The sequence below is a fragment of the Callionymus lyra genome, chromosome 18, assembly GCF_982586985.1.
Source record: "Callionymus lyra chromosome 18, fCalLyr1.hap1.1, whole genome shotgun sequence".
NCBI lineage: Eukaryota > Metazoa > Chordata > Actinopteri > Syngnathiformes > Callionymidae > Callionymus > Callionymus lyra.
In genome coordinates, this window is record NC_141835.1 from 19,087,873 (window position 1) to 19,115,711 (window position 27,839).

General features: G+C 37.7%; 5 protein-coding genes across 6 annotated transcripts in view; all 5 read right to left on the minus strand.

Moving 5' to 3' along the window:
- stard9 (StAR-related lipid transfer (START) domain containing 9) overlaps positions 1–4,492 on the minus strand; it is a 38,796-nt gene extending 34,304 nt beyond the window's left edge. For both annotated transcript variants that reach the window (XM_087779226.1, XM_087779227.1), the window contains exons 1-2: positions 4,360–4,492; positions 1,144–1,213 (exon numbers count right to left, since the gene is read on the minus strand). In XM_087779226.1, the coding sequence (XP_087635352.1) occupies positions 1,144–1,213; positions 4,360–4,406 (117 nt within the window). In that variant the 5' untranslated portion in view covers positions 4,407–4,492. The remainder of the gene's footprint in view (positions 1–1,143; positions 1,214–4,359) is intronic.
- Positions 4,493–4,952: 460 nt separating this feature from the next.
- On the minus strand, positions 4,953–14,335 carry cdan1 (codanin 1). The gene is made up of 29 exons (XM_087779229.1): positions 14,264–14,335; positions 13,252–13,913; positions 12,984–13,187; positions 12,797–12,881; positions 12,317–12,416; positions 11,845–11,961; positions 11,696–11,774; positions 11,492–11,612; positions 11,293–11,402; positions 10,525–10,614; positions 10,374–10,449; positions 10,102–10,307; positions 9,881–10,013; positions 9,661–9,804; positions 9,427–9,593; positions 9,271–9,352; positions 8,702–8,788; positions 8,559–8,613; positions 8,292–8,428; positions 8,121–8,224; positions 7,577–7,726; positions 6,796–6,859; positions 6,636–6,714; positions 6,341–6,564; positions 6,154–6,261; positions 6,029–6,092; positions 5,584–5,783; positions 5,256–5,360; positions 4,953–5,178 (listed from the first exon to the last, which is right to left on the minus strand). The coding sequence occupies exons 1-29, from the start codon at positions 14,333–14,335 to the stop codon at positions 5,065–5,067; spliced, it is 3,939 nt and encodes a 1,312-aa protein (XP_087635355.1). The 3' UTR covers positions 4,953–5,064.
- A 1,100-nt stretch (positions 14,336–15,435) lies between these two features.
- nuf2 (UF2 component of NDC80 kinetochore complex) lies at positions 15,436–19,313 on the minus strand. Its single transcript, XM_087779230.1, has 13 exons — positions 19,126–19,313; positions 18,944–19,018; positions 18,427–18,503; positions 18,278–18,339; positions 17,848–17,945; positions 17,569–17,642; positions 17,387–17,480; positions 17,245–17,307; positions 16,673–16,810; positions 16,466–16,606; positions 16,109–16,284; positions 15,899–16,034; positions 15,436–15,832 (listed from the first exon to the last, which is right to left on the minus strand). Exons 1-13 carry the CDS (start codon positions 19,264–19,266, stop codon positions 15,725–15,727), a joined length of 1,383 nt encoding a protein of 460 aa, XP_087635356.1. The 5' UTR covers positions 19,267–19,313; the 3' UTR covers positions 15,436–15,724.
- Positions 19,314–19,938: 625 nt separating this feature from the next.
- On the minus strand, positions 19,939–23,431 carry rmnd1 (required for meiotic nuclear division 1 homolog). Its single transcript, XM_087779231.1, has 11 exons — positions 22,785–23,431; positions 22,610–22,715; positions 22,473–22,548; positions 22,337–22,376; positions 22,154–22,254; positions 21,986–22,092; positions 21,856–21,920; positions 21,699–21,775; positions 20,732–20,852; positions 20,552–20,668; positions 19,939–20,061 (listed from the first exon to the last, which is right to left on the minus strand). The coding sequence occupies exons 1-11, from the start codon at positions 23,124–23,126 to the stop codon at positions 20,029–20,031; spliced, it is 1,185 nt and encodes a 394-aa protein (XP_087635357.1). The 5' UTR covers positions 23,127–23,431; the 3' UTR covers positions 19,939–20,028.
- Positions 23,432–25,451: 2,020 nt separating this feature from the next.
- Positions 25,452–27,839, minus strand: part of syne1b (spectrin repeat containing, nuclear envelope 1b) — an 87,170-nt gene continuing 84,782 nt past the window's right edge. The window contains exon 145 of the mRNA XM_087779630.1: positions 25,452–26,159. Within this exon, the coding sequence (XP_087635756.1) occupies positions 25,916–26,159 (244 nt within the window). The 3' untranslated portion in view covers positions 25,452–25,915. The remainder of the gene's footprint in view (positions 26,160–27,839) is intronic.

Consider the following 27,839-nt stretch of genomic DNA (forward strand, 5'->3'; position numbering starts at 1 on the left):
AGTTTTGAACGGACAGAAATATACTAATGAGTGCAATATATCAATTTAAGACACACTTAAATCAACACATTAGTTTCCCTTTTAAACATTAACTGGGAGGATGGATGGATGGAGGGAGGGAGGGAGGGAGGGAGGGAGGGAGGGAGGGAGGGAGGGAGGGAGGGAGGGATGGAGGGATGGATGGATGGATGGATGGATGGATGGATGGATGGATGGATGGATGGATGGATGGATGGATGGATTGATGGATTGATGGAGGGAGGGAGGGAGGGAGGGATGGATGGATGGATGGATGCTGATGAGGTCAAAACAGGACCATGCCTATTTACATTTACACAAGTTGTTTTTTTCACAACATTGCAAAATAACCACTATTGTCTTTAAAAGGAAGAACATAAAAAAAACATGTTACAAAGCCTCGGTTTCAAAAATGTCAGTAAAGCTGTTTCCACTCATTAGCATCGTATTCCAACCTACTGCAGTTTTATTATTCACCCTTCATTAACACCTTTCCACTCACACGGCGTACATATTGAGCAGTGGAAAGACAGCTCAGCAGTGTTTCGATGAGCCCACACACCACTGCACAACAAAACAAAATGGGAGAGAAAGAAAAGCTAACACTGACACATGAAAACAAACAACATTATTATTAATATAAGCTCTACAGAAAGTAAAAGGAGCGATGCACAGTGTTACTATAATTATAATAAACAATAAGTATGGGTTGGAATCATTAAAGTTGTACAATAAAAAATACACTTTATGTTACATACGTTTATTTTTTGTCAGAATATGTTTTTGGCACTAAAGACAGCGTTCATGAAGGTAATGACTATATTATAAATTACATGTTGAATGTTTGTATTTTAGACAAAAAAATATATCAGGGAAAATGATAGCAAAACTAAAATAAAACACAGAAATCTGTGTTGATTTTCAGAGTGTTCCTACCCTTTACTCAGTAACAGTGCCATTATAGTACAGTAGTATTTGAGAGGTACTACAGTAATAGCTAACTATTGCGTTATGTAGTGTAGTTGGAAATGTTTTTAGATAGCAAAGTAATCTAAAAACAGGTAAATAAATAAGTACTCATCACATACTTATATCAATCAAGAAATTCAACCTTTTAATACAAACCTTGATGTTTTGGATTCTTACAAACTTTTCATCCACCTCGACTGCAAGTTTCCCTCCATCTGCAGTCTCCCTGTAGAAGAGAATGAAGATTAACAGTCTAGGCAGCCATTTTAAAAATAGGGTTTAAAAATATTGATACCTCGAAAATATTAATACTCAAACACGCACATACTTGACCGAACTTTGACAACTTAATTAATATATCAATGTTATTGCTTATGTTAGTCTGGCCGTTGACCCGCATTAATGTTGATGGTTTTGTTATTAGCTAGCATGCTAATGTGAAACGCGCTAGCCACAATTAGCTTGTTGCTCAGTTTAATTTTGGTCGTTTGTTTTTAGCCATTAGCCACGGCTAGCAGCCATTAGCCGCGGCTAGCAGCCATTAGCTTGCTAACGCAGCACAACCATTGTTTCTTCTTTTGAAAATGAGGACTGAAGCTGAGACAAGTCCACAAGAACTTAACAAAAAAAAAATGCTATAAACTTACTGCTGTTTGTAAAATAAAAATTGGATTCAAAGCCACTGGAAACTTTGAAAATAAAACTTGTAGTGGCAACTTCATTTAATATCATTATTATTAAATTATTAAATAAATATATGTTGTGAATTATGTTTGGATTGTTTATTTAATTATTTTTCCACTACGTCAAAATATGATAAAAGTAAAAAAAACAAAAAACTATGCACAAACAGAACAGAATAGATGAAAGATAAGCCAAATAAACAGTTGCATGTGATAAACAGAGCTTTATAGAAAGTAGTAGAAACTAAGTGATAGAAGTCACAGAATCAAAGTTCATGTCAGTGTTTTATTTTGATTTAAAAAGACGAAGCATTCATTCAACACTACAATGACATATTTAAATTGCTTTCTGATGCCGGTATAATTGGGTGGATGTCCACATAAATTAAGCATGACTGTGGTGAACACATGACAGTCATAACAAAGCCACTATTGTACGTGCACGAGCGTGTGCATGTGTGGGATCGAAGCACTTGCATTCTTGGGAAACGCCGAGCAAAATTCAAACGAAAACAGACAAAGATGCTCTCCAGAGACTTCCTCTGTGGAGAGTGTCCAGAGAAGAGTGTGCGTGGATCAGCTTTTATCCATATAAGTGGGACCAGTTTGTGTTTGCAGCTGAACCAAACTCTTCTCACTTAACTCCAGTTAATCTAAGTGATATGTTGCTGTAGACTAAAGTGTTAAAGAGGATAAGCATCGTTGTAATTCTCATGACAAAGTCAAAGTGAAAAATACAATGGCTTACTTTATTTGACTGGTCTTTGTTTTTATTCATACCATCTGATATATTGTTTCTCAAGCGCACTTTTATCTCATTTAAAAATGGTTGTTTTTACTTTATGTCTATATAAGATTTGAAAGTGACAACACTACAAACAAACAAAGGACATATAAGGAAATTGTCAAATATTTTCTTTAAACTTTATTAAAAAACAATTGGATTTAATCCCACTAGACTTTTGCTGTAAATATCTTAAACTAGTTATAAAGCAAGTAAATACCTTCACATATTACCATGTGATTACATGTATATATATATTACATATACCTCCTACCCAGGTGCAAAACAAATAGACTCAAGGATTCATTCATTCCTCGGGCTATTAAATTGCACAATTCTGAGTTCGGGGCCAGGAGTGGAGTGAGAGTATCTGGATGTTCTGTTCTATGTTAGCCTTTGTATCCTTTGTCTTTGTTGTTTTTCTTTGACCTATGCTCTTTATCTTTAGACTTAGATTGTGTCATCTTGTTCTTTCTCTTTATGTTCTTCTTCTTATTTTATTTTTTATTTTTTATTGTTTATGAAAAATTGCTGGCTATTGGAAAAAAACTATTTCCCGAAGGAGACCTCCTGAGGGATCAATAAAGTTTTACCTTACCTTACATATATTAACACAAAGAAAAAACATGAATCCTCTGTGAATAACTACAATGGTAGTTTAATTCTTCTATCAAGTGAAATACAAGGCAGTGTGAATAACACTCTGTACATCCTGCAGTAGAGAAACTTCTGCAGAAAACCCAGAGGAGCTCATTATTCCTCACGCTGTAGGAATTTACGTTGGCTTGTAAAGAGGTGATTTAATTTGAATTCTACAACATTTACGTGAGAAAATACTTACCATGCTGCCATGCCACTCATTTAAAAAAAAAAAGAACTGGAAAGTATCTTGAATTAATCTGCAGTAATACAATAATAAACACTGTGCAGAAACATTTTATAAACAAACTTTGATTATTTGTTGCCGCTTGTTATGAAATGCATTTATTACTTTATTTTCATATTTAATTATTTGGGTTTGCTACATTAACTTGAAAACAGTGAGGGATTTCAACATCAGAAAAATAAATATAGCTTTTAGTTAAATATCAAAGGTTTAGGAATGATTATTGTCATTCAGTGGTACGAAGTTAAATGTTATTTAATTTGCAAAAGGTTCCATAAAGGAGCAGAAAGTATAAAAATCACATAATCACTGGCTTCCAGTTTCTTTCAGGATCAACTTTAAAATTCTGGTTCTTACTTTCAGAGCTATTCATGGTCAGGCTCCTCCTTACATCACTGATCTGATCCAGCCTTACACCCCAGCTCGGGCTCTGAGGTCTGTGGATCAGAATCTACTTATGGTTCCTCGCACACGACTCAGGACCAGAGGAGAAAAATCTTTTCAGGCTGTTGCTCCTAAGCTTTGGAACGATCTTCCTCTCTCTTTGCGCTTGATGGAGTCTACTGACTCCTTTAAGAAACACCTAAGACGTTTCTATTTGTTCAGGCTTTTCCTTGAATTTCTCGAACTCCTGTGTTGTTCTCAGTATTATCTTGATCTTTAAAGTATGTACTTTTTTGAGTATTGTTTTGATTGTCTAAGCGCTTTGTGACCCTGGTCTCGAAAAGCGCTATATAAATAAATATTACTTACTTACTATAATAAAATAAGTCGTAATATAAAAACTTTTTCCACAATATTTTTATATCTACCTAAATCTTTTTGAGAGGCAATAAATGACAAAAACCCTTAAGTCATATTGAAAGACTTGTTGTGAATAACGGAAATAAATTCAAAATAAAATGGCTAGTTTCTACGTCATCATACGAGCTTCATTCACACAGTCTTTCTTACTCCAGATCCGTTTTAATGTCTTCTAAAGTAAATAAAAAGTAGTTAAAAGAAAGTTTGACTCTTACCTCGCGTTTGGTGGACGGACGCGAACAGCGACTTTGACACTTGCCATGATTCATCGATGATCTTATATCCGAGCCCCGGGGTTGGAGCACATTTTCCCCGCGTGGAGCATCAACGTCTGCGGCCAGAGCTCGCTCCCTGAACCGTCACTGAAGTCATCTTCTCGCTCCAGTCATCCGCCGAGCGTCTCCAGAGGCTTGAGCGGAGGAGGTTCACTTCCTGCTGGACAGAGTGAGGGGGGCGTCGACCCTCCTCCCACGTCAACCTCAAGTTTCTCTGTCCGCCTGCGGTCAGATATCTATGGCCTACAATGTCATTTATTTACATTTTTTTTAAACATGAAAATCCACGTATTATATGACAATAACCCAATACTTTCTTTTTTTTAAATGTTTTACCTCTTAGACATAGACATTTAATTAGTAACGAAGTACAAGTAAATGAAACCTAAAATGTGCACAAAAATAAAACAATCCTTATTCAGATTTCTTGACAAAGTTGGATTCAAGTGAAATCATTTTAATGACAAAACGACAAAAATTACCTTTATTATGTAACATAAGAAAATACATTTTTATTTTTTAAAAATCTGCTTTTTAATTAATACACAAGTTGTTCAACATGAACAGAAACTATTAAAAAATTTAATTTGAGGACTAAAAATATTGCGTGGTAAAAGGCACTTCCTAAATGTTCCTGTGGGTTGATCATGTAGCGCCCTCTACCGTTTGTTCAGACACTTGCAGCATGTCCATTTGGATTTGGAGCTGAAGAAGCGGTTTAGGGATTTGAGCGGGCGTCTGCGTCTTCTGTGGGAGCTCCTAAAGTTTCAGATGATAGAGAAACAAACACAAATTAAACGTATTAGAAACAAATGGTGATGGTTGTGAAGACGTACCACTGGCATCAGCTGGTCTTTGAGGTTCTTCCACTGGGAAACGAGTTGATCACTTAGAAGTCCTCTGTTGTCAAGCTGTCCGATCAGGAACAGGTAGTTGTTCCACTAGAACAAAACAAGGTTCGGGTTTAAGGCAAACCTTACCATAGAATGTTTTAATAGAGGGGCGTCAAATAAAATCTTAGCACTCTTGTTGACAGACTGGACTCATCTTTAACAGCATCTAATTCCAACCAAATAAATCTCCACAATTATAGTCATGTTACAAGAGAAGGGAATTGAAATCCATCTTTTTATTATTTGGAAGAATCATTTCAAAAAGCCATACCTCCGTGTTGTTTGCTTTGACAACAGCAGTGACCGTCATCTGTGAGAAGAGGAGGTGGAGGGGGGGAGAGACGCAAAAGTCCTGGTCCCACAAGTCAATCAGAAGTTCCAGCAGCTCTCGGACTGAAGGCTCGGTGACAACATCTCCCTCGGCGCCTCCGCTTGGACTTGACAAAGACGTCAACGGCAGCTCCGCCGACACTTGTGGACAAAAAGTACAATTAACATCTGCACTTTTTTTGAGGGCGTAACCTTGATAAGAAAATATTTTGAATTGATAAATATATAAAGATAAAACTGAGGGGACTAAATCACAAAGATAGAGAAAATTGGCGTATTGAAGTTTAGTTTTATTGTAGACTGGCCTGTTTATTGCCTTCTGTACACAGGATTCTAATTTTTGATTACATTTAAATAACCACAAAAGTCAAATCAAAGCATCTCACCGAGCTTACAGGCCAAAAGCACAGTTGTGTTTTGGAGCATCTGGTCGGACATTGCAGTGGAGAACTAAAGAAATAAAATAAATTAGTGACAGATTCCATTGTAAGATGATTTAATTCTGACTTACTTTTCTGCAGGCCAGAGTTTCTTCTACACGCTGGATCAACCGCTTAAGCTCAGAGCCTGTGGGAAGCTCCTCATCAAACCTGGGACCCACAGCAACGCTTAAGACGTCCTGAAAAGACAGACCCAGTGAAGCCAGGACCGGGATTCTCTAAACAAATCAATGTTTTTGTGTTTTTCTTTTGGCTTACTTTGATCTGAATGAGGACATCAGAGGGAAGACAGGCACCATGGTTGCAGGACGGTGGGCAAGAACTTAGTAATTTTAACTTTTCCTTCCTTTTTGGGGTATTGTTCTGTTTTTGAGCGACCTGGTCCAGAAGTCCTGCCACCCCGCTGGCATCTGCCGCCAAGGAGCTTCCCAAAGACTTCATGATGCGATCATACTTGTTCTTCCACTCTCGCTGAATGACCTCTAATCAACAGAAGGAATCGACGAATCAGAAAACTAGAGCGAAATGTGAAGAGAATGTGAAAATGACAAACCGTTAATCTTAGCCGAGAGCCAGCTACAAGCTTTTTTTGTTGCCAGGTGTTTGGTGATGTTTTCTGATGTGGTCAGAATCTTGAACAAAAAGTGAAGTTGATTGACAAACTGAAAATTAAACAAATAGTAACTGGATTTTCAGTTTGTAGTGAGACGTACTGCCGTAGAAGTCTCATCAGGGAGTAAAATCCGTATTGCTTCTGGGCTCTTTTCACAGCAAAACCTGCAGATGACAAAAAACATATGTGTTGTTGTGGGGAAGGATAGGCAGCAACAAACTTAGAAACTAGATCAAACGGAAACACAGATTTTAGATAAATTCTTCTTAATCAAAAAAGACAATATCATTTTTATTTTGGTCTAAATTATTAAATCAAAATGACTTGTTTTAATCTTTCTTTTTGCGAAAATAAAATGATGGCTTACAAGTTGCAAACGGCCATGACAAAAATCTTATTTCATTATTTTATTCTTTACTTATATGTTATCAGGATTGTCTATACATTTAAGAGGGTGTGAACGTTTAAGAGGCCAAAATCTTTGCATAGTCTACAGTACGTCAAAGACTGAGACTGATTCGTCTTCTTTCTGAGGCTCTCTGAGTTCATCCTTCTTTACCGAAAAAATTCCTTTCCTTCATCATCAGTTTTACTCTTATTGTTGACAAAGATCATCTCTGTCCCTTATATTAGACACTAGAGGTGTGAGAAGATAAATAAATAAATAAATTGATACAGTACCAAAAAAAAGAAGAAAAAAGGTTAATTACAATACATTTTAACCTTTGAAATCAAATTGATTTATTATCCAATAATCAAGTGTCTCCTTGCAAGTGTATGTGCAGTGATTTCGCTGCAAGCGTATGTGTGTGTCTATATTTGCATTATACACCTTATAAGTATGTATTCAGTTAAGCTGTTGGAGGCCATCACATGTTTACCTTGTAGCTCTGCTCAGAGCCTCCATGCCTGCCTCGCACAGTTGTGCACAGATGACGTCCTTCAGTTTTTCTGGATCGGGCTTGGGGGACTCAAGTCCATCCCTCAGCATCTTCTCACCCTTAACCAACAGCTCAGTGAATAACGTGGCTCTGTTCAAGAAACATTGCAAAAACAAAAGACAATTATTAAAAGAAAAATAAATGCTTTAATATTTTCACAATTTTTAAAATGACAGCCGGACATGAGAAGTCTACTTGTGCTCTATATTATATGGGTGAAGTGCAGGGGTGGGCAAGTACACTTCCTGGAGGGACACCTTTTATACAATTATTGCTGCAAGTGGCCTTCAAGCAAAGGAACAAAACATAAAAATAAACACTAAATGAAACGGACAAACTATTTTGGAAAAAAACATTAGTTTTATCTACTACTCAGTTGAACTAGCAAATTACACTATATTTTAGTGTCTATGTTCAATATTCACCCATCAGAGTATGACCGTAGCACATAAGCTCACTAATACATTTAAAATGTATCACATACTTCATGTGCTTGACTGCATTGGAGCCGACCCGCTCAGCTACAAACTCAACGGTGCGTCTTAGTGATGGTGGCTGGTTATGAAAGAAGGCCTCCTCTAGGTCCTCCTTAAAGAGGGGAAACACAATTTTTTTTTTTTACAAAATATGAGTCCATTTAAATCTGTGTTCTTACCTGGAGCTTGTGCTGGTATCGGATCAAAGAGGACTGGTCTCTAAACTCAGCTGAGGTCGGCTTGATTTTACGGACAATTCCTCCGTTCTTTGATGTACTTCCAGACACGAATGCCGCAAGAAGCTTACGAAACTCTCCTGGATGGTTTGGAAATTAAAAAGAGATGACGTCTACATTCTGGATCCTTCAACTTATTGCGCAAAACAATTAACTCCAGAGAAATTTACTTATTATATATTTTTGTATAAAACAAGCTTTCACTTTTACCCAGAAACGGACAGCATGTGTACAGAAGCTGCTGATCCACCAAGGGAAAACAGTCCTAAAAGAAATGGGTTGGGGGAAAATAACTTTTAAACAAAGGAAAAACTGGAAAATATGTTTGAACTATCACAACTGTGTAAGCCTACAAGTCCAGAGGCACTGGTGTTTTTGTCCAACTCAGCATTGTCAGTGAACTCATTGGTGAAGAAAATGTCCTCAGGAATCACAGGGATCTAAAGAAGATAGAAGAGTAATAAATGAGATCCTCATTATTTAAATGCTGCATTTCCAACTAGTCTTACTTGTGCTTAAACTATTAAACTCTTTTTGTAAATAATTACAAATAATTATCTTGCTCTTTTTATGTTATTTTAAGTGAATGGGTAACTCATAACTCAGGTATGCATTATTGGATGAACCTTTGACACATCAATGAATCCTTCATATATTATTTTTCTAGTACAAATAAATAAATACAATTAATATAATATTTGACAATTTAATAAACAAAACATATAATGTCACAGCTATCAGTCTTTAAAGGTGATGGTTTTATTTAAAGCAAGAATAAAAAAAGATCTCAAACTTACTAAAGTTTCTAATGTATAATTATTTTTATTTTTTTATCCATCTTCGTTAGCTTAGTCTGTTCTTTATTGCTGCTGAAGCATGCACATTTCACAAATGTGGAAAATAAAGTTTTTCTTCTAGGTACCTGGAAGAGCCAGCCCAACACTGAGACAAGCAGCAGCTTGTTCAGGTAGCACATCTCCCCACAACTGCTCAGCAACAAGCTCCTGAAAATAAGGCAAAGCAGGTTTATAAACACAAAACCACAAATGACTTCTGTATTAGGAAAAAAAAAACATACTTGTAGAGTAGAAGCAAAGATCCCAATACGCTTCTGTAGCAGTCCAGAAATGGGCCAATGAAGTCAAGCATTGAGAGGAACTCTACTAGCCAGGGCACAGTCAATATAGTCCGCTTTTTCTTCACACTATTTGCCAGCACAGCACAAACATCCAGGACTGGAACACTCTGCAGAACAGATCATGTTGAATACACTGAAAATACAACCGTGGATGAGGTTGCGGTAGTTTCTTACCCTGCTGCGAAGAGCGATGGCTGTCTCCTGTACTTCGTTGGAGGTTTTTTCTGAAGTTTGGTACGGAAGGAAGGAGATGAACCCCAGGAATTTTGCCAGAAGACGAGTCAAGAGCAAAACTGAGGTGAAGCGCTGCTTTTCATCCTAGCAAGGACGACATATCGTCCGATTAGACCCTTCAGCCGTGATAATAAACGTGCATTTGTTCATCTTGAAGAACCTGCTGATCCACGTCTCCATCTTGCTCATCCCCGGTGTCCACCACGGATGGAGTTCCACTCAGGATGGAGACTTCATCCAGCTGTAAGAGTTGCTGACACAAGCTATCCTGCAGATGCTGGTTCAACTGACAACTGTTATAGAGAAAACAATTAATATCAAAGTTAAAGAGGATATTTTTAATGGCAATAATACTATCCATCTAGTAAATCTCATTCTTACCAACTAGCTGTCTGTAGGAAATCCCTGAAGAACCTTTGGTGTCCGGGGAAAGATGGAGGAGGGCACGGTCCTGTAACTCCCTGCGGCTGGATAAGACGTTCTTCAAGGCGTTTGAGACGCCCAAGACTTTTGGCTCCCACAATGCCTAGCAAATCAGCATCAGGATGCTCGCCCACAGCACCACTTGTTGTGGGGCCTTTACACACCTATAAAACATTTTAACATGTGTTGAAGCTTCTTGCAAGATAAGCTGAAGCATCCCAGCATTTCACCTGTATGAGCTGCTTCAGGAAGAGACGGGCAAAATGAGAATGGTTTCCTGCCGATGTCAGTTGACTCATCATTGTCCTGGATGAAGAATCAGATCTCATTTTAGAATAGAGCAATTGACTAGAAAAAATGTTAACTAGTTAACAATCATGCCTTATTCGACTCCCAAGTGCAGAATCAAAAATCCAGCTGGTATCCTTGTGGAAGTCCTCCCACTCTCGCAGCACCTCATAGAACATGTCCCTGGGGAAGAGACAAGAGTAAAAGGTAACCATTTTTTCTTCAACAGGTTTTGGAAATAAATCTGTTTTAGAATAATCATCTGTGGATACTATTCCACAGCCCTGTATACATAATAAATACTAATGTGATCATTATGTTTTTAAGGTAACAAATCATTTTTTATTTTCACTATTTATATATTTATTTTACGGTTCAACAGTGTGTTTGAAATAAAATGTTTCTCTGGTGTTTTTGTTTTAACATTCACAATTAACGTGCAAATATTAAATACATTTGTTGATTTTTGTGTTGCAATTAAACCTCCTGCCACTTGATGGCGGCAGTGATGACGTTCTCGGCAGCTAGGGGAACAATGAAATCCTGCAAGATCCCAGCATTGACTGAGGATTTTTTTTTTATTCGATATTTGGTTTTATTTTGGTATTCTTGTGGTCTGTAAATTCTGCAACGCCAGAGTCAAGTACTCGACGTTACTACGAATGTAGCCTTGTTCACTTCCTACAGTATCACCATAAATATAGTATTCATGTCCCTGTATTGTGATATGTATTGTACCATTTATAATACGCTAATTTGCCATGTAATTTTAACTTTTTTAAGCCGTTTTGCTCCCTTAAACCAACCTTGTATAATAAGATTTAGGCCCAAATACAAGAAAGGAATGTCATGAAACCACACCTTTGTTTTTTGAACGTATGGAAGGCCCTGTCACTGTTGAAGTTGGAGCGGTTGTCAGTTGAGGGCTGAAAGGGGACTGAGTGGATGAAAGTTGAAACTGATGGAGACAACTGGAGAAAAAAAAGATGAACAGTGCAATGTTAAATAGACATATTTTAACTATATTTACATACATACATATGACAAATCTTTATATTACCATGGTTGTACTTTGATCCTGGGCCAGATTCAAATGGTCTCTAAAACGTGGAGCAAAAGCTGCCACTCTCTCGTTCTCAGCGAGTAGTCGCACAGTACATTTGTCTAGATGAGCAATCAGCCTGACATATGGAAAAAGAAAAAAGTAACTTAACACAGAAAAGCAGGGAAGTTTGAGATGGCTTTACAAATGGAAGGCACTTACTGAAACTGATTCTCCAAAACACGGACGGCGAAATACACACAGTTGTGCACCTGCCGTAAGTAACATTTCTCCAGAACATCTAGTAATGAAAGGGGATGGCGTCATACGACTTAAATCTATTAGTGATATCAAATGAAAAAAACAGGCACCTGAATTTTCTGCACAAAAACTGTCCTGGTCCTCAATTTCGTGGTTGTGTGGAGACTGAGACGTGAGAAGCTGCATTACAAAAAAGAGCTCCACAAAAATGTTGGGCACCAAGTTTTCTGAAAGAAAAAAAAAGAAGAATATATACTGTTTAGAGTCACTTGATTTGACAGAGGACCTGCTGTACAAACTATTCTTCATATAAAGAAAATAAAAGTCTTCCATTTTTTTTTCTGCTTACTCCTTTGAGACCCCATTTATCCACAGAAAAGTGGATCTTTATTGAACACAATGCAACTACAAACATTGACCATCAAAAATGTTTATTAAAACATCAACAATTGCCATGACTTTTTTTTATGACTTCCTTCTTAAACAAATCATAATTTATTATTGTCACACGTTCCTACTGTAGGGAGAAAATGAAGAATCACTTCAAGCAGAATTAAAATCAAATAAACTGTGATAATTTACCAGAAATGCATGTACAGTACAGCTCTGCAAGAAGATCCAAATCTGAGGCAAATGTGACTTTGGTTGGTTCTGGAGAAGATCTCTGAAGCTCTGGTGTATTCTTAAGGAGGACATGAACACGAAAGACATGAACATGGCAAACAAGTCGTTTTACAGCAAACAATTTTCCTAAATACATATTATTGCAACAGACAGAATGCAATCATTTAAATATTATATGTATGGGGTTTAGGTACTTTTATATTTTAAATGTATATTGTTTTTTTTATTGTTAAAGCACTTTCTGACCCGGGTCTGAAAAGGGCACTTAACAAATGATGACTTGCTTTTCACGAGTTTTTGTTTAAACAATTAATCAGAATGTTGTTCAGTGTTTTTTACAAGAATGATTAAGTTAATTTAAAAGAAAAGATCCATTAAGTCAACTATTATTTTCTTTGTATAATTCGCCATGAGATAAACGATAAAGATAAACGATACCTTCAACCCTGCGATGAGTGCAGATTTAGGAGGCGTGCTTGATTCTGTTTTCAGAGGAGAGCAAACCTCCTGGGCCCTTTTGGATCTAAGAAACATTCCGACAATAATCGGAAGGAATGAAGAAAGTTTTAAGATTTGAACACAACTTCTGTGTGACAAGATTTAAACCCTAAGACATTATACGCACTTTTCCATTTTCAGTAGCTCTCGCTCCTCCTTCAGACTCAAAGAACTGCTGACTGTCGAGAGAGAATTCTCAGGGACTTCGGCTTCAACTGGTGGACTCGTGGCTTTGGCGAACGGGGTCGAGGTGAAACAGGTCTTGGGTTTGGAATGAGGTCGCTCTGCACTCACGGGTGTTGGGTTGATTCTTCGAGAAGGTTTTGTTCCCCTTTTAAAAAACAAATACTTCCATGAAAACAAATTGCGTTGCAGATAATTATGGCAAGACTTACACAGGTGGAATCGGTGAAGCTCCAACCGGCGGAAAGTCTTCCAAGTTGTTGAAGTTAAGTTGGCCCACAGTCGGAGGTGACACTTGTTCGCTGATTCGGCTGAATCCCCCTCGACTGGATCTTCTCCCACCGCTTCCAGCCTCGTCGCCATAATGCCCTCCACGCGCACTGACATATCTCACCCCTGACCCCCCACTAGCTCTCCGCCGTCCCTTTGCAGGCTGAAGGTTTGGGCTGTGCTGTTGTTCAGGCGGGGAAACCATGTAGTCCCCAAGACTGAGACGTCCACTCGGCCGACGGTCCGAGCCTGTTTGTCTGAAAGCCGGACTTGACGCTGTTGAGAAGGAGGGGCTGCTGAAAGCACTGACCCCACTCATACCATGACCGATTGCGTCCAACTCTGCTCCGGGCGAGACGCCGGGTCCAGGTGAAAATAGCTGCACGCGACTTGCATTTCGAGAGCTGGCTTCGCTGGAGCTCCTCCTGCCAGACGATCCCTCTGCAATAGTTCTGGTCCTGCTGGGGGTCTTCGCAGGTGTAGCAGGTCCATGAGTGAGGGCTTGGTTGCTCTGATCTCGTAGAAAGTTTAAAAGAAATGGGACGAATTCCTGCTTGTGGGCCGTTAGATCTACCTCACTTAGTGTCAAACGTTCTTGCTCCAGCTGTAAAGACAGGATCCAAGTTTTCATTTACAAAACATCAACTATTCTGGAGCCACAACTCAAGTAACTACAGTAGAGAAATAACAATGCAACAAAGGAACGTATATTTAGCTGGAAAATAACTTCTTAAATTGAATTTCTGTAATTAACTAGTCATTTAAAAACATTATTTAAGGGTTTTTTGGTTTTTATTTTGTATATTGTACAAGTCTAAATCAGAAAGTGTGTTAGCTGTGAGGCTAAAAGTTCAGTTTACAAACATGTCAGAGCAATGTCATCCATTTAAACAAGCTACAAAAAACCCCGCTGGTGTCGAACAAGGCAGTTGTGTTCTTTGTCGCACCACGAACCTGTTTTAACCAGTCCAGGACCTTCCTCCCGTCCACTTTTCTCAGCAACAGCGATTCCAAAAGAGCCGCCATTCTGCAAAGACTGTCAGCGACCAGGCGGGGTTAGCTAGTGCGCATGAGCAACAGCATGTGACGTCCCATGATCAACAACTTCACCCTGAAGTATTTCTGAGAGAAACGTGACCGATAGACAAATACAATGTCCTGCGATATTACTTTAATATAAACGATGTGTTTAATATTTTTCTTTATCAATATAACGTATGAATTAATAATAGTCATGACTCGTACTATTATGTTACTGTCCCATTTGTTGTCAATCAATTTAGTTGAATGAATAAAGTTTTTAATACTCAATTACTTCTCAAAAACACAATAGGAAAAATTACAAAAATATTAATTAATCATTTGTGTAATTAACATTCATGTACATTTATATAAGTCAGTGTCTGAGGTGAATTTAGTATCATCTTACAATTTACAAATTGGATTTAATGGAAGCAGTTTTTAAATAATGATTTTAAAACATTTTTCCAAACGATAACTCGTTTATTCGGGACATTAGGTTTCCCGTTCACAGCAGACGATTGAAAGTACAGAAGTTTCATAAAAAAACAAAACATAAAATAGCATAGATCAAAGGAAAAAACACTAAGATCTTATAAGGATACGAAGATTAACATACAATAAATCATCCCTTCACTCCGCTCCTGCCCCCAAACTGAGAGTTATGAAGTCTAATAGCACAAGGAATGAATGGGTTCCTGAGTCTATTAGTGTTGTGGAAATTTACTGCAGTTTATGTCTTCTAGAGAGAATCCGTTTTATTAGTTGACTTACGCAGATGTCTGTCCTTGTCCTTGTTGGAACCAGACTTGCTGGCATCATCTACAGATCGTTTCGTCTTTCTCAGTGTGAGTGTAGGCTTGACCTGACCTGAAGAATAGCTGAGCAAGTGGATTCTAAAGAGAGGCAATGATTTTTTTAAATGAATTAAATATGAAAGATTATCAGTTATTTAAGTGATAATTTGAAATGTGCATTAGATTTAGTAGATCGATTACAGTAGAGTTGTCACATCCTTACAACGGCTACTTCCATTTAAATATTTAGTGCAAACATACACAGATATAGATGCAAATAAGTCAAACGTGTCACCAACGGAACAATCATTAATGTAAAAAACATTTTATTGAGAGGACAATTCAGAAGAACTAGAAGAGAAATAACATGGATAAATGAAAAGTTTTCAGATAGAGAACATTGGATTCAATCCTCTTGTGTAACTCGTCCATAGATGTTGACACTGTCTTGAAGAGAGCCTGGAGGAATAGTATAAAATACGTTTTAAATAATACTTGTTTATGTTTGAAAAAGTGGATCTATCATCAATGGGACTTTTATTAGTGTGAAAACTATTGTACGAATGAAACAGAGCAGAAATAACATGGATAAAAACCCCTAAATGTTGGCTGCCATCTTGGTGATATCTTTTTTCAAGAGGTGAACATGGGATTCAATCCTGTTGTGTAGCTCCACCATAGACTTTGACACGGTTTCATACAGAGCCTGCAGAGAAAGTATATGAAGATATTTGGAATAGTTACAATAAGATTAATGGATCCGTCATCATACCTGTGCTTTCTGTGTCTCTCTGGTGCAAACATCTCTGAATCCCTTTATCTTTGCTTTCAGTTGCTGCATCTCGCAGGAAATCTCCTGAATTTTGTCAGCCACCTCTTCTCGCTTTTGCCGCATGTGATCGCACTCCCTGCAAGTTGATTCAAAACAGGTTTGAGTCTGGCAGAACAAACGCTTAAAAAGTGAAAAAAATAAATAAAATACCCTAGGATTTCTTCAACTCGATGCTCCTTCATCTCTCGCTTCTTCTGCCGGCGAATACTCTGTGTCGACTGTTTGGACCGTTTCATCTCCACTGTTCTCTGCAGCTGTTCCTCCTGCATGCTCAAGCTTTTCAGCTCCTTTTGCATATTTTCATACTTGATCGCCAGTTCCTGGTTCTGAACACAAGCACACACAGTGTTTTACCGAAAATTGTTGTGTCACAGATGTTAGCGTGGTAAGATTCTATTGTATGAAGCTACCTTTTACTTTTTACTCTCCAAAAAGTCATTTTTACAGTAGCACATTTATACACCATTGACTTTAATTCAATTGACTTCAACTCTTGGCTCAGTATACCTCCTCCTGTAGCTCCTTGCACTTGTTCATGCTGCTCTCCAGATCCTGCAGGAGGCTGAACATCTGCTGGACCTCCAACTCCGTGTGAGACACACTCTTCGCCATGGTCTGCAGCTCCACCACTCGCTCATCAATTTGCTCCTGGAAGACAACAATGTCAGCTTCTCAGATCATGTGAGAATAGATATGATAGAATCAAGCACACACTTGGGAAATCTTAATGGTCTTGATGCTCTCTTGCATCTTTTCCATCTGATTCTTCAAATCCTCCGGAGACTCCACAACCTGAGACTTGAGTTTGGCGACGTCCTCCTTCAGGTTCGCCACATCCACCTTCGCCTGGGCCTAAGAAGACATTCCCAACAGTTTAAAAAAGAAGGCTTTGAAATTAAATTGCTTTATAATTAAAATAATCAGTCTTAATGTAGGAAAATAAGGAATACTCTTCTTCAACCTTTCTCGTAGTAGTTCATCTTACATCGGATTATTAAGCAAAATATGCAGGTGTTTAGAAGAACAACACATTCTGTAAACAAGTATAATTAAAGCACAATTATAGCTTTGTTGCTAAAAAAATAATTAGGTTTCACAATTAAATAAAAATATTAAAACATTTTTTACCAAGGTTACCATTTTTACAGGTAATCTTTTCATCCTTTAAATGGATGAGATTGATATTAACTTTTGTTCAGTTCAATAAACACACTTACAGCCATATTATAACCAACAGGAATACAAATATTTATAAATGGAAAATTGTCGCTAAAATGTAGATTTACCAGCTTCTGAGACGTTTCTGCAATCTTTGACTTCCATTCTGCGATGGAATCCTGTTTGGATTGCTGAAAGAGTTGATGTCAACAAGATTAATACATAGTTCGACCTAGTAGTCCAAGAGTCAAGATACAGATGTCTACATACCACTTCCTTGTATTCGTGCATGGTGGCGGTCTGTAGCTCAGCCAGTGCTGCCGCCAGCTCATCTGCCTCCGCCTGCTGCTCTGGAGGAATGGTCCTGTTATTGATGGAATTAAATTTAAAAAAGTGTTAAAGCATCTTTATAGCAAACCCATGATTTTATTCATCCCTTTCATAAAACTTACGTCAGGATTTTGATCTTTCTTTCAGCTTCCTGGATTTCTCTCTTATACGCCTGCAGACGGTCTGCGTCAGCTCTCTAATAACAGACAGAGTTAATTATAAATATTAATCAACATTCATCAAATGCGTTTTATAATACTTAATAAAAGACAAATCATAAAATGATTATACATAACATTATAAAAGGGTTAACACAAGACAGTACATTTCTGGAACACATGTTGAGAACCAATGCTCTATGCTTTCTTCTACAAAAAGTGAGGTTTAAAAAGTTCACGTACAGCTTTGCTCTGCTTTTCCATGATCACCTCCATCCGCCCCTTTCTAAACTGGAGAAAGTTCATGATCCCGCTTAAAATCATAAGGCTTCTTTCCCTTTCTGAAAAAAACAAACAAACATTTCAACAAATTAGTCTAGTACTGCTTTAGACAAGCTCACCTATAAATATTTAAATCCCATGTTTGGCATTACATTTACCCAAGAGGGATTTAAATACATTATATTTTTAAAACCATTTAAAACATATCTTCTCTTTCTGAAGTGATGGATTACTTTCAAAGTAACAGTATAGTAGTGAAGCTATGTTTTTGTTTCAAGAGCTGATTATCTTCCGAGTCAACAGTAACAGTGTGAAAATCCTTTGTTAATATCTCCTTACATTGCACCAGCAATACGATTTCTATGAAGCTTTAAACGGCCATCAGTCTTACTTGGTCTTAAGAGGTCACTCAAAGAAAACTCGTTCACCAGACACATGGGCAGAAACTGAGACCTAGATGATGAAATATCATTAATGATTCAAAAAATTAAACAGTCATCAACTTAAATTGACCAACTAAAGGATATTTATGTGTCATACATGCGTGTATGGACACTTATTATGAAGGTTGCCCCTTCATAATATTCCGGGTTCTGAATGTTTGCGTCCAGTGGAACCTGGAATGAACGAAAAGAAGTTTCTGTGTTAGTCCATTTCATTAGAAAACACATTAAAACAAGAATCCCTTTGGTTGAGCTAGTAAGATGTGTCAAGTGAGGCTCACATTTAAAATAAATTAAAATTATGTGAAAGAATGCATGCATCCCGTTTTCTTGTTAAAACTTTACTATAAATAAAACAGTACAAGCGGCTACTAAAGTTCATACAATTGTACTCTAGTTAACTGTTGCAACCAACGATTTGGAGAAAAACAAACTCGTCTAAAATGATTCTCACATTCTTTGTAACGCTTTACAATTAGATTTATATTTGTTCCAAAAAGATGTTGAGCACTGAATTACGATGATAAACTAAAAAGTGAGACAACTTTGTCAGCTTTCTGTGTGTTATTTCACAGACAGGTTTCATAACAACTCAGTGTTTATGTTCAACATACCATGGAATGACGCTCAGGTGTCAAAGGAAACAGAAGCTGCAAGACTCGCATGTAAAGTGTTTGAACAACCTCTGCCTGTCAGACAGAAAAACGTATTGTCAGAGTTTGTTTTTTAAAACAAAAACATGAAGAATTTGAATAAGCATGTATTTGAAAATGTACTTCATGTTGAACTGACACACCTTCGGAACAGGTACCAAGTCACTCTTCGTGAAGAGTTGCGCCTCCTCGCCGATCAGAACTTCGGTTCGAAAGAAGTTCGTTATCACGTCTGCATTATGAACGGGAAACGTATTAGCGGCTGATGTCGCCATTGTTGTCATCGACCAAAACTATCACAACTCAACGAAAATTCGGAAAGTGGCGCCAACGAATGTATTTCCTGTATCGCCGTCTCGCTCAAATCTGATTGGTCATTTTCTTCTTCTCTTACTAAAAGAGGATCTGCTCAGTACCGCCACCTATGGCACGTGCATTTTGTTATTACGATACATGTTATCATTAGCGATGTATATCTCATTGTGGTTAAAACATTTAAAAATAAATAAAAAATGTATTGGATGTAATACATTTAAGCAATACATTAAATACATTCTCTGTTTATTTCAAATATTTTTTAATGAATTTAATTCAAAGGTTTGATTTATTATGTATTATTATTATGTTTAGACAATTTTAATCATATACATCTTTACTTCTATACATACATTGAATAAACACAACATTTCTTTATTGTCGCTCTTTTTATACTTCTCTTCTCGTATAATTATACAATTATTATTACAATTATTAACAACATTTTTAAAGAAAGTATTTTAGGGTTGAATCTGCCAAACTATTTAAATTTGATGGAAATAATAACTACATCAGTCTACATAAAAAGATGCCTTGTTTTGAAGCATCTAAACTAAGTGTAAATCCTTGATACTGGGTAGAGAGCAGCCACCAGACCCTCTCCACCTTTCGCGATGTAACAAATGAACATCAACATAAGCAAGTATCAAAAATGTTTTAATGATACTGAAACACATCGTGAAACGTGGAAAAAATATGATTACATTCGTCCAAGAGAAGGAGCTGTTTGTTTAGAAGACCATTCTTGCCACTTCAAACAGAACCTACGGTGTAAAGAAAACAATACATGAGGCGTTTCATTAGCAGACATCTTGAACAAGACAGATTGTTATGAGATTACAATGTTATGCAGAAAAGATAAATAGTGCTTCAAGGTATTTGAATAAAAAATAGCAAAGAATGATATACAGTTGAAGAAAATGTAACATAAACTGTCCAAAGGTTTTTTTTAATCTTTTTCCTTCCTGTGTATCAATGAGTGAAGGCTGGTGTTCCATCAAATGAATTAAATGTTGAGCCAAACTATTTAGAACCTCCCAAAGCTAGTGCACATTAACATTTAACTTAACAAATATTTAAGAAGAAAAATTGAATTAAAGTGTAGAAGAAAGAGGATAAGCAAAAGTAAAAGCAGTACCGGTAATGTATGCTTTTTAAAATGAAAGCAATATTTATTTCTTAACGGCATTATTCAGGTATGTCCATAGAAAAAAATGTGTTTGTATAAACCTTTGTGCTGCTGCCAACACTCACCTCAATAGTAATGAGGATAACTATCATCCACTCCAACCTGAAGCTGTGTTTGTCATTCAAGTGGCTTCTCATCAGGTCTGTCAGTTGAGTGCAATGTTCCAGCTTTACATTCATCACCTGTAGTGAAACGACTTAGATTCAGCTGCACGATATAAATGAAGATATTTTGCTTCTACACACATTGACTCTGCGGCTGATGCTGAGGAACTGACAAGTCTTCTCATACAGTTTCTCCAAAGTCTCTCGATCCCAGTAGAAATCTGGTGTCATCAGAAGATCTGACCTCAGGTTTATACAGTGTCTGTGCAGAGATGGAAATCACAGGTGAAACACAAAACTACACATTTTAAATGATAAAATCTAGACATTTGAATGTTTTTTTTCTAATCTAAAAAAAAGATGTTGGCTTTCACGACTGAGTTCGACAATTTCAAAAAACACCGCTCATTTTTAAAGTTATGGCGCCACCTACAGACCTCTAAACAACATGACACTGTGTTATGAAGCTACATCAGACTAGTTTTTGTTCAAGTGCAATGCCCAGTGACGTCATGTACTAAGAATAATGTGGATTTCCTACTAAAAAAAGGGCGTCGGTCAAATTCATAAAATGTCACATGAACAAAAATAGATAGATAGATAAAACTTGATTCAGATGTATTCATCTGTGCGTCTGCGCAGAACTCTTGATGTTCAAAGAAAACGTGAATTAAAACTTTCTCCTCTTTTTAGCCTTTTATTTGTCTATTTGTAGTTTTTAATTTACACTTTTCGTAGTGCTTTAATATAATATTTCTTTAATCAAATAAAATATTAATAAATTTAATTAATAATACAAATTAAGATTATGGCACAAGAACAATTTTTTGCATATATATTTAATTTTAAATGGTAAAATATATTAAATATGCAATGTTTTTTAGTATCCTAAAATAAAATGAATTTTAATAATATTATATGCAATCAAATAAAAACCTAAGCTTATATTCAAATGTTGGTTTATTTATTTATTTATCCCATTCAAAATATGGGAGTTGCAGCATCAAACGTCATCATTTTTACCTCCTCACCTAAATGAAACAAGCACCCTACTTGGCACACGCTTTGAAGCCTCGACACGTAACTACTGTTCATATTCAATACATACCTGAGTGAGAAAAGCTCTCCTATCTTCTGCATAACTTCTGCGGACGACAGCTTGACTCTTTTGCCGGCCTTCAGTGTCTGTGGTGGAAATATCATTTACTTAATATATACTTTTAAGACTTATAACACGAGTCACCAGGATGCAGGAGCTATGTCACCTCTGGAATGGATTGGATTGACTCCACAAATTTATCCAAAAACACCTCCCATACGGCCAGTTTGACTGCGGACCCAAAAACCCAATCAACACACACAAAACTACACAATTATTTGTATATTTCGTCTCACCAGAAAGACACAACGCATTGGAGAATGCAAACTTCTCCAGAACCGCTTCTTGGGGCTCCATTTTATCACTTAGAATAAAGTTTCCACGCTCCAGTTTAGTGTTTCCTCTGTTGAGAGAACGACTCTGGATTAAATAACACACACATCACAGCGATGGAAGCGACGTACTCTGAAAACCTGTAGTTGATCTCTTCGTTCTCCCAGTGAACTAACGCCACCTCATAGGGTTGAATCTCGTGACGCTCCAAAATCCTCAGAACGCTTTTCATCTGCAGGGGTGGCAGCAAAGCAAATGTTATTATCGTATTTAAACAAAATTCTAGTCTAGAGATACAACAAACATTTAATCACCATTTTGTCCTCCACGTTCCAAAACACAACTGAGCCTTCCCTGAAAATAAAATGAAGATAATCGTTGCGATGTTTATTGTTTTGAAGTTACTTGATTTACATTAGTATAATATATGGTGATGCTTTTATGAATTACCTAAAGAAGAAGATCAGGGAATCATCGTCTTGCCTCGCCATGGCATCTGTTCTTACGACAAGGACATTTGAAGCGTCTGAAAGAAACAATACATTTATTTTTTAAGTTGTGACTGTAACTTCCTGATCCAGCATCACCTCGGGGAAGCTCGATCTCCTGGAAGCCTCCATCCGTCAGGTCATGGCAGAGGGTTGGCAGGTGATACTGGTCAGCAGTTGCGTAAGCGATACACTTCATCATGTCCTGCAGAAGAGGAAGAAACACTTTTACACTTGTTGTTATCGACACTTTCCAGGAGCATCCTCGGTTCACCTGTATCTCCTGAGTGGGCTGGTTGGTTCTGGAGGGCTGTTTCGTTCTTGGACCTTTCGGGATTTTCTTTGCAGACACTTGCACTGTTTTTAAATTGGACTTCAGGACAGTCTGCACAATGGTAGTCGAGTAGAATCCTCTGTCTGTAGTGCAGGTGCCACTTTTCAAAAGGCTGTTCCATTTGTTTGAAGCAAAGATCCAGCTCATGACAGAGCGAGGAGTCCTGGAATCTTTATACACATGTGGTCCCGAGGACAGACGAGCACAAGCAAAAATACAGACTCGAGTTCTTTCTATGAGTCGCTGACATCCCAGTCCGTGCAATAGTGTTCGAGCCAGCATCTTCCCGATGGCGCAGTCTCAATAAAATTAATGATATACTATTTTTTTCCAGCAAATATACACGCATTAATATTCCAAAACTCGCCAGGTTGACTCACAAAAGTGAGACAATATTGATATACTCATGCTTGTCGCGGACAGATTCCATTCCTGCTGCTGTGTGGATTCCCTACTTTCGTCGCGTGATTGGTGACGTCACTGCGGCATGTCGCATCAGAACGCACGTGAAATATTCACTAAAAGGCAGGTAATTTTTTCCTCGTAAATCGACTAAAAAGTATGACATCTGGTTGTGAAACATTGTTTCGTCCTGACAGACGGGACACTGTTGACCTTCCTTTACTTCCTGGTTTATTGCTAGAGTAATATACTTGACCCCGGGAATTGACTTGCAGGCGTAAACAACAACAAACGATTGTGTACGTATGTATGTCATTGCACCACAATTCATTTCTGTTAAGGAAAATAACTTAACTCTAAGTTAAAAAACAAAAAAGCAATTGTTACTAACGCTGACATATGAAAAAAGGAATAATACTATTAAAAAATCCTGTCAAATCCGTACTCTTTTCAAAACGTGTAATCATTGTTTACTTTATTATTATTAAGTGTTTGCACAATTCAACCCAAAATTATAGCAGTAAAAGCGAGTGGCCAGCTATGTCACTATTTCATGAAAACAATTTGACCTTCACAAAACAACTTGCTTTATTATATTATATTTAACTCTGTGTTGTATTTCCATTAATCGATATGAATGAATAACATATTTTGACTTTGAAATAATAAGGCATTTAGTGTATAACATTTTCCCAGTAATAATTTCTATTCCGTTCATTTAATTTCGCTAAAAAAAAACATTGTCCTTTTGTGTATTCTCAACATACGCATGAGAAACGCATATAGACTTTATTAAATGAATTAAAAACTCTAGGGAACATAAGTATTGCATGATATGGTATCTTTAGTTTAAACTTCTCTGTTGTCATCCCTTTAAATCAGTGGTCAGTGGCTTTTATCAGATTTTTCACTGACAAAATGAATTGATCAAAGAGAAAACCCCTCCCCTGGTGTGTGGAACCCCTGCTACCACTGGGCCTGTATCCACCTTGTGGTACTCATTTAACAATGTGGTTCTATCTGAAACCCTTCTCATGCTTGTGTGACATCCTTCCTTGTGGACTCTTTGTCAAAGTATTTGATGTAATGGCCCCTGGGTTACCGATATGGTTTCTACATGGGTTATTCCCAATTCATTTAAACATGCCATTGTGGAGCCATTGGTTAAAAAACCAGGCTTAGACCCAACTGACCTGAGTAATTTCAGGCCTATTTCTAAGCTCCCTTTCTTGTCCAAGATCTTGGAGAAAGTGTCTGGTGTCTGAGCAGTTGTCCTTTTTCCTGGATCAGAGTGACATAGAGAGAGAAGTTTCAATCTGGCTTCCATAAACATCACTCTACAGAGACAGCCTTACTGAAAGTGTCCAGTGACATCATGTCGGCTGTTTTGGGGAAATACACTGTTCTGGTTCTCTTGGATCTGTCCTCAGCCTTTGACACAGTTGATCACCAGATCCTGCTGAGAAGCAGGACTGTCTGGGTCTGTGTTACAGTGGTTCTCGTTGTACCTTTCTTTTACGCAGTTTTAGCGTATCTGCCAATAAACAAGGTCTAAATCAACGGAAATGTTGTGTTGAGTCCCTCAAGGTTCTGTTTTGGGTCCTTTATTGTTTTTGCTGTACTTCATTCCCCTCGGTAAAATCATTCAGAGATTTCCTGATGTTTCTTACCACATCTTTGCTGATGACATCCAGCTCTACTGCTCTTTTGATCCAACTGAGCCCCAGAGGCTGAACAGTTTAGTCAATTGTTTGCTAGAAATCAAACAGTGGCTGAGTGAAAACACTTTGCAGCCGACCCGCTCTAGTTGAAGAACTCACATTTCCCCGATCCTTAAAACCTTTTTTTGAGGATCAATTTTTAAATTCTGGTTCTTATGTTCAGAGTTATTCTAGATCAGGCTCCTCCTTACATCAGTGATCTGATCCAGCCGTACACCCCAACTGGGGCTCTGAGGTCTGTGGATCAGAATCTACTGATGGTTCCATATGTGTCTTGATCTATTAAAGTATATATTTTAACTGTGTATTGTTTTTGATTGTTAAAGCGCTTTGTGACCTAGAAAGGCACTTTACAAATAACCCTTACCGGTACTTACTTACTTTAACGCTGAAAGTAAACCGGTTCAAGAAATGTTGGGGACACTGCTTTAAATGACAAAATGCATTGTGGTCAAAATATAAACACAAAAATCACGGTTCGATATGGCATTCATTGTTTATCAGAGTCGCACATATTTCTCACATTATATACATATTATCGTGATTTGTAATACATTTTCAGTGACAGTGATACAAAAAATACAATAGCGTCTATATATTTGTAATTCTCTATGTTGGTCCATAAAAAACAGGTTTACTGAGCATAAATGGAAGTTAAGGTTAAATGAATGAAATTGGCGTTAATTAATCTGGAGCAAATCATTCAGGTAAAAGAATTCACCACATTTACAGTTGAGTAAGAGAGCCACATGCTAAAGTACACAAAAATGTAAAGGATTGGGGAATAATTGAAATGTTATAAGCAGATTCACAGTTCATTTTTCAGCTTTGGTGCACTTGCATGTAGATTTTAACTTTGTAGTCCTTTCTGAGTTTATTAGAAATTAAAATTACACATTTTCTTAAACACAGACTCAATCATTTGATGATGATAAGTTCCAGGTCCTGCTACACTGGCGGGGGTCCGTTGGTGTAACTGAGCATCAGGTAGAAGGAATGGGCGAAGTTGTTGGACTGAGCGCAGTAATCTTCCGGGGACAGCGGCAGCAGGAAGGCAAAGACCAGAAGCAGGAGCAGAACCAGTTGTAGGGGCAACACCACCCAGAGGGCCCGCCTCAGAAACCAGGACCTGGGCACCTCTGGCTCCCGTGCCTCAGAATGGAAGAAATCTGATCCAACGTCGCTGGGACACCTGCTCAAACACACAATGAAATATCCAGGATGTTGGACCTCCATGCGGACTGACACTTGGGTGGTTACACAATCACAAAGACGCACTTCCTTCAGAAAAAACACAATAGTCTGCAACAAACAATTGACAGAGTTGCATTATTTAGCAAAAGGTTAGGATAAGGCACAACAGACATGCTACACACACACATTGTGTTTGTAAAGGTTCATATTCTGTTAATGTTTGGCATGCCGAAGCATTACAGGCTCTAGTATTAAAGTAGGTCCTGCAACGTGAGTTTCAACATCTGGATTCGTCACGAGCACGTGACTGCTGGTGAGGCCGAACACAGAATCACAATTGTCGTATATAATTCTCTCTCAACAGTCCATCTGATTGTGAAGCAGCATGCCGGAGAAAAAGCATCACCAATCCCCAACAGTTAATGGTCTGTCTTCTAGCCGGTCTTGGTCGTCTGTTGCCTAGTAAGATACAGCACCACATTTGTCTCTTGAGATTGGTGATACCAAGATGGAACCTAATTAGTTGTTACAACCCCTTTACCATGGCCCACAGTGTCAGGTATGATGCAACAGTTAATTTAGTCAGGATTCTTCTGGTTTTGCTTCCTTGTTTCCCATGTTCTACCAGGAGTCGACAGGGGCGGTTGTATGTGTGTGGCAGTACCTAATGACTCACGGCTGCCGGCAATCTGCAACCACTCTGCCCTTTTTTATACGCCAGACTTTCCATGGACCAGTGTCAGCTCGTCTTACAGTTCTGCTTGGTAAACTCTGTAGCCTTACCGCAGAGCAAATAGAAGAGCCTAAACTTCATCCAGGCAAATTGTGTTTCTTTGATGTGTGTAATAGGAATTAAAATAACTTATCCGAAGTTAGAGTGCAGCGAAAATCACTTGGTAAAATCCTCTCCTACCAAACTAGCCGCTACAGTCAAAGGTAATGTTCCTGGTGACCTTCAGGATACATATTTGAAGATAAACTGTTAAAGGGTTAGTTCACCCAAAATTCACTAATTTTCTACTCATCCTCGTGTCGACTAAGGGTTGGGATTATTTTCATAGTCATACGAGTCATACGAGAGTTATAGGCAAAAATGTATGTTCATTTAATTATTTAATGTAGCGATTGTTGTATTTTTCTATATCTTCGCCAAAAGAGATACAATTAAAAACAACCAAATACCTTCGTAACTGTTCGTCTATAACGTCCATCTTGTATTGAAGCCTCGCAAGAGGAATTGTCTATATTTTTAGCTCCAGTCTACTGTGTACGAATGAAGACAACTGAGTTACAGTCGCTACATTAAAATGAACATTAATTTTGCCTATAACTTTATTTACTATAACTTTAGAGTCAGCATGAGTTTTATAAAAGCTTAATAATGGCAGGACAAAGATTGACAGGGAAATGTTTGACTTACCTCGATTTTTTAACAACCCTTTTAACTTAATTTTTATTTGATCTTTTAATTAACTTCACAAAAGGAGGCCTAGCCTTACAGATGATGTGCGGAGGAGGGTGGACAGATGGCAAGCAAGATGTAGCAGCAAAGGAAGAAATGTCAGACAAAGGAGGAGAGAAACTACTTGGTAGCTTTGGAATTGTTCATTGCAGACACATTCTGGCGCAGCGTTTACTCGGGGGAGTGTGTTTGTGCGTTTTATAGCTGCACAGGAAT

What these genes read in the sequence shown, in the direction of transcription:
- cdan1 (XM_087779229.1), bottom strand. Translation starts at nt 14,335, where the DNA reads ATGGCGGCTCTTTTGGAATCGCTGTTGCTGAGAAAAGTGGACGGGAGG. An exon ending in GCTTCACCGATTCCACCTGT is followed by an intron (nt 13,188 to 13,251) that starts GTAAGTCTTGCC and finishes GTTTTTTAAAAG; the next exon opens with GGGAACAAAACCTTCTCGAA. An exon ending in GATACCAGCACAAGCTCCAG is followed by an intron (nt 8,225 to 8,291) that starts GTAAGAACACAG and finishes CCCCTCTTTAAG; the next exon opens with GAGGACCTAGAGGAGGCCTT.
- nuf2 (XM_087779230.1), bottom strand. Translation starts at nt 19,266, where the DNA reads ATGACAACAATGGCGACATCAGCCGCTAATACGTTTCCCGTTCATAAT. An exon ending in GAGTGACCTCTTAAGACCAA is followed by an intron (nt 17,946 to 18,277) that starts GTAAGACTGATG and finishes TGTTTTTTTCAG; the next exon opens with AAAGGGAAAGAAGCCTTATG. An exon ending in CAGAAACGTCTCAGAAGCTG is followed by an intron (nt 16,811 to 17,244) that starts GTAAATCTACAT and finishes ATGTCTTCTTAG; the next exon opens with GCCCAGGCGAAGGTGGATGT.
- rmnd1 (XM_087779231.1), bottom strand. Translation starts at nt 23,126, where the DNA reads ATGCTGGCTCGAACACTATTGCACGGACTGGGATGTCAGCGACTCATA. An exon ending in ATCAACTACAGGTTTTCAGA is followed by an intron (nt 22,093 to 22,153) that starts GTACGTCGCTTC and finishes TTCTCTCAACAG; the next exon opens with AGGAAACACTAAACTGGAGC. An exon ending in GCATCAGCCGCAGAGTCAAT is followed by an intron (nt 20,669 to 20,731) that starts GTGTGTAGAAGC and finishes GTTTCACTACAG; the next exon opens with GTGATGAATGTAAAGCTGGA.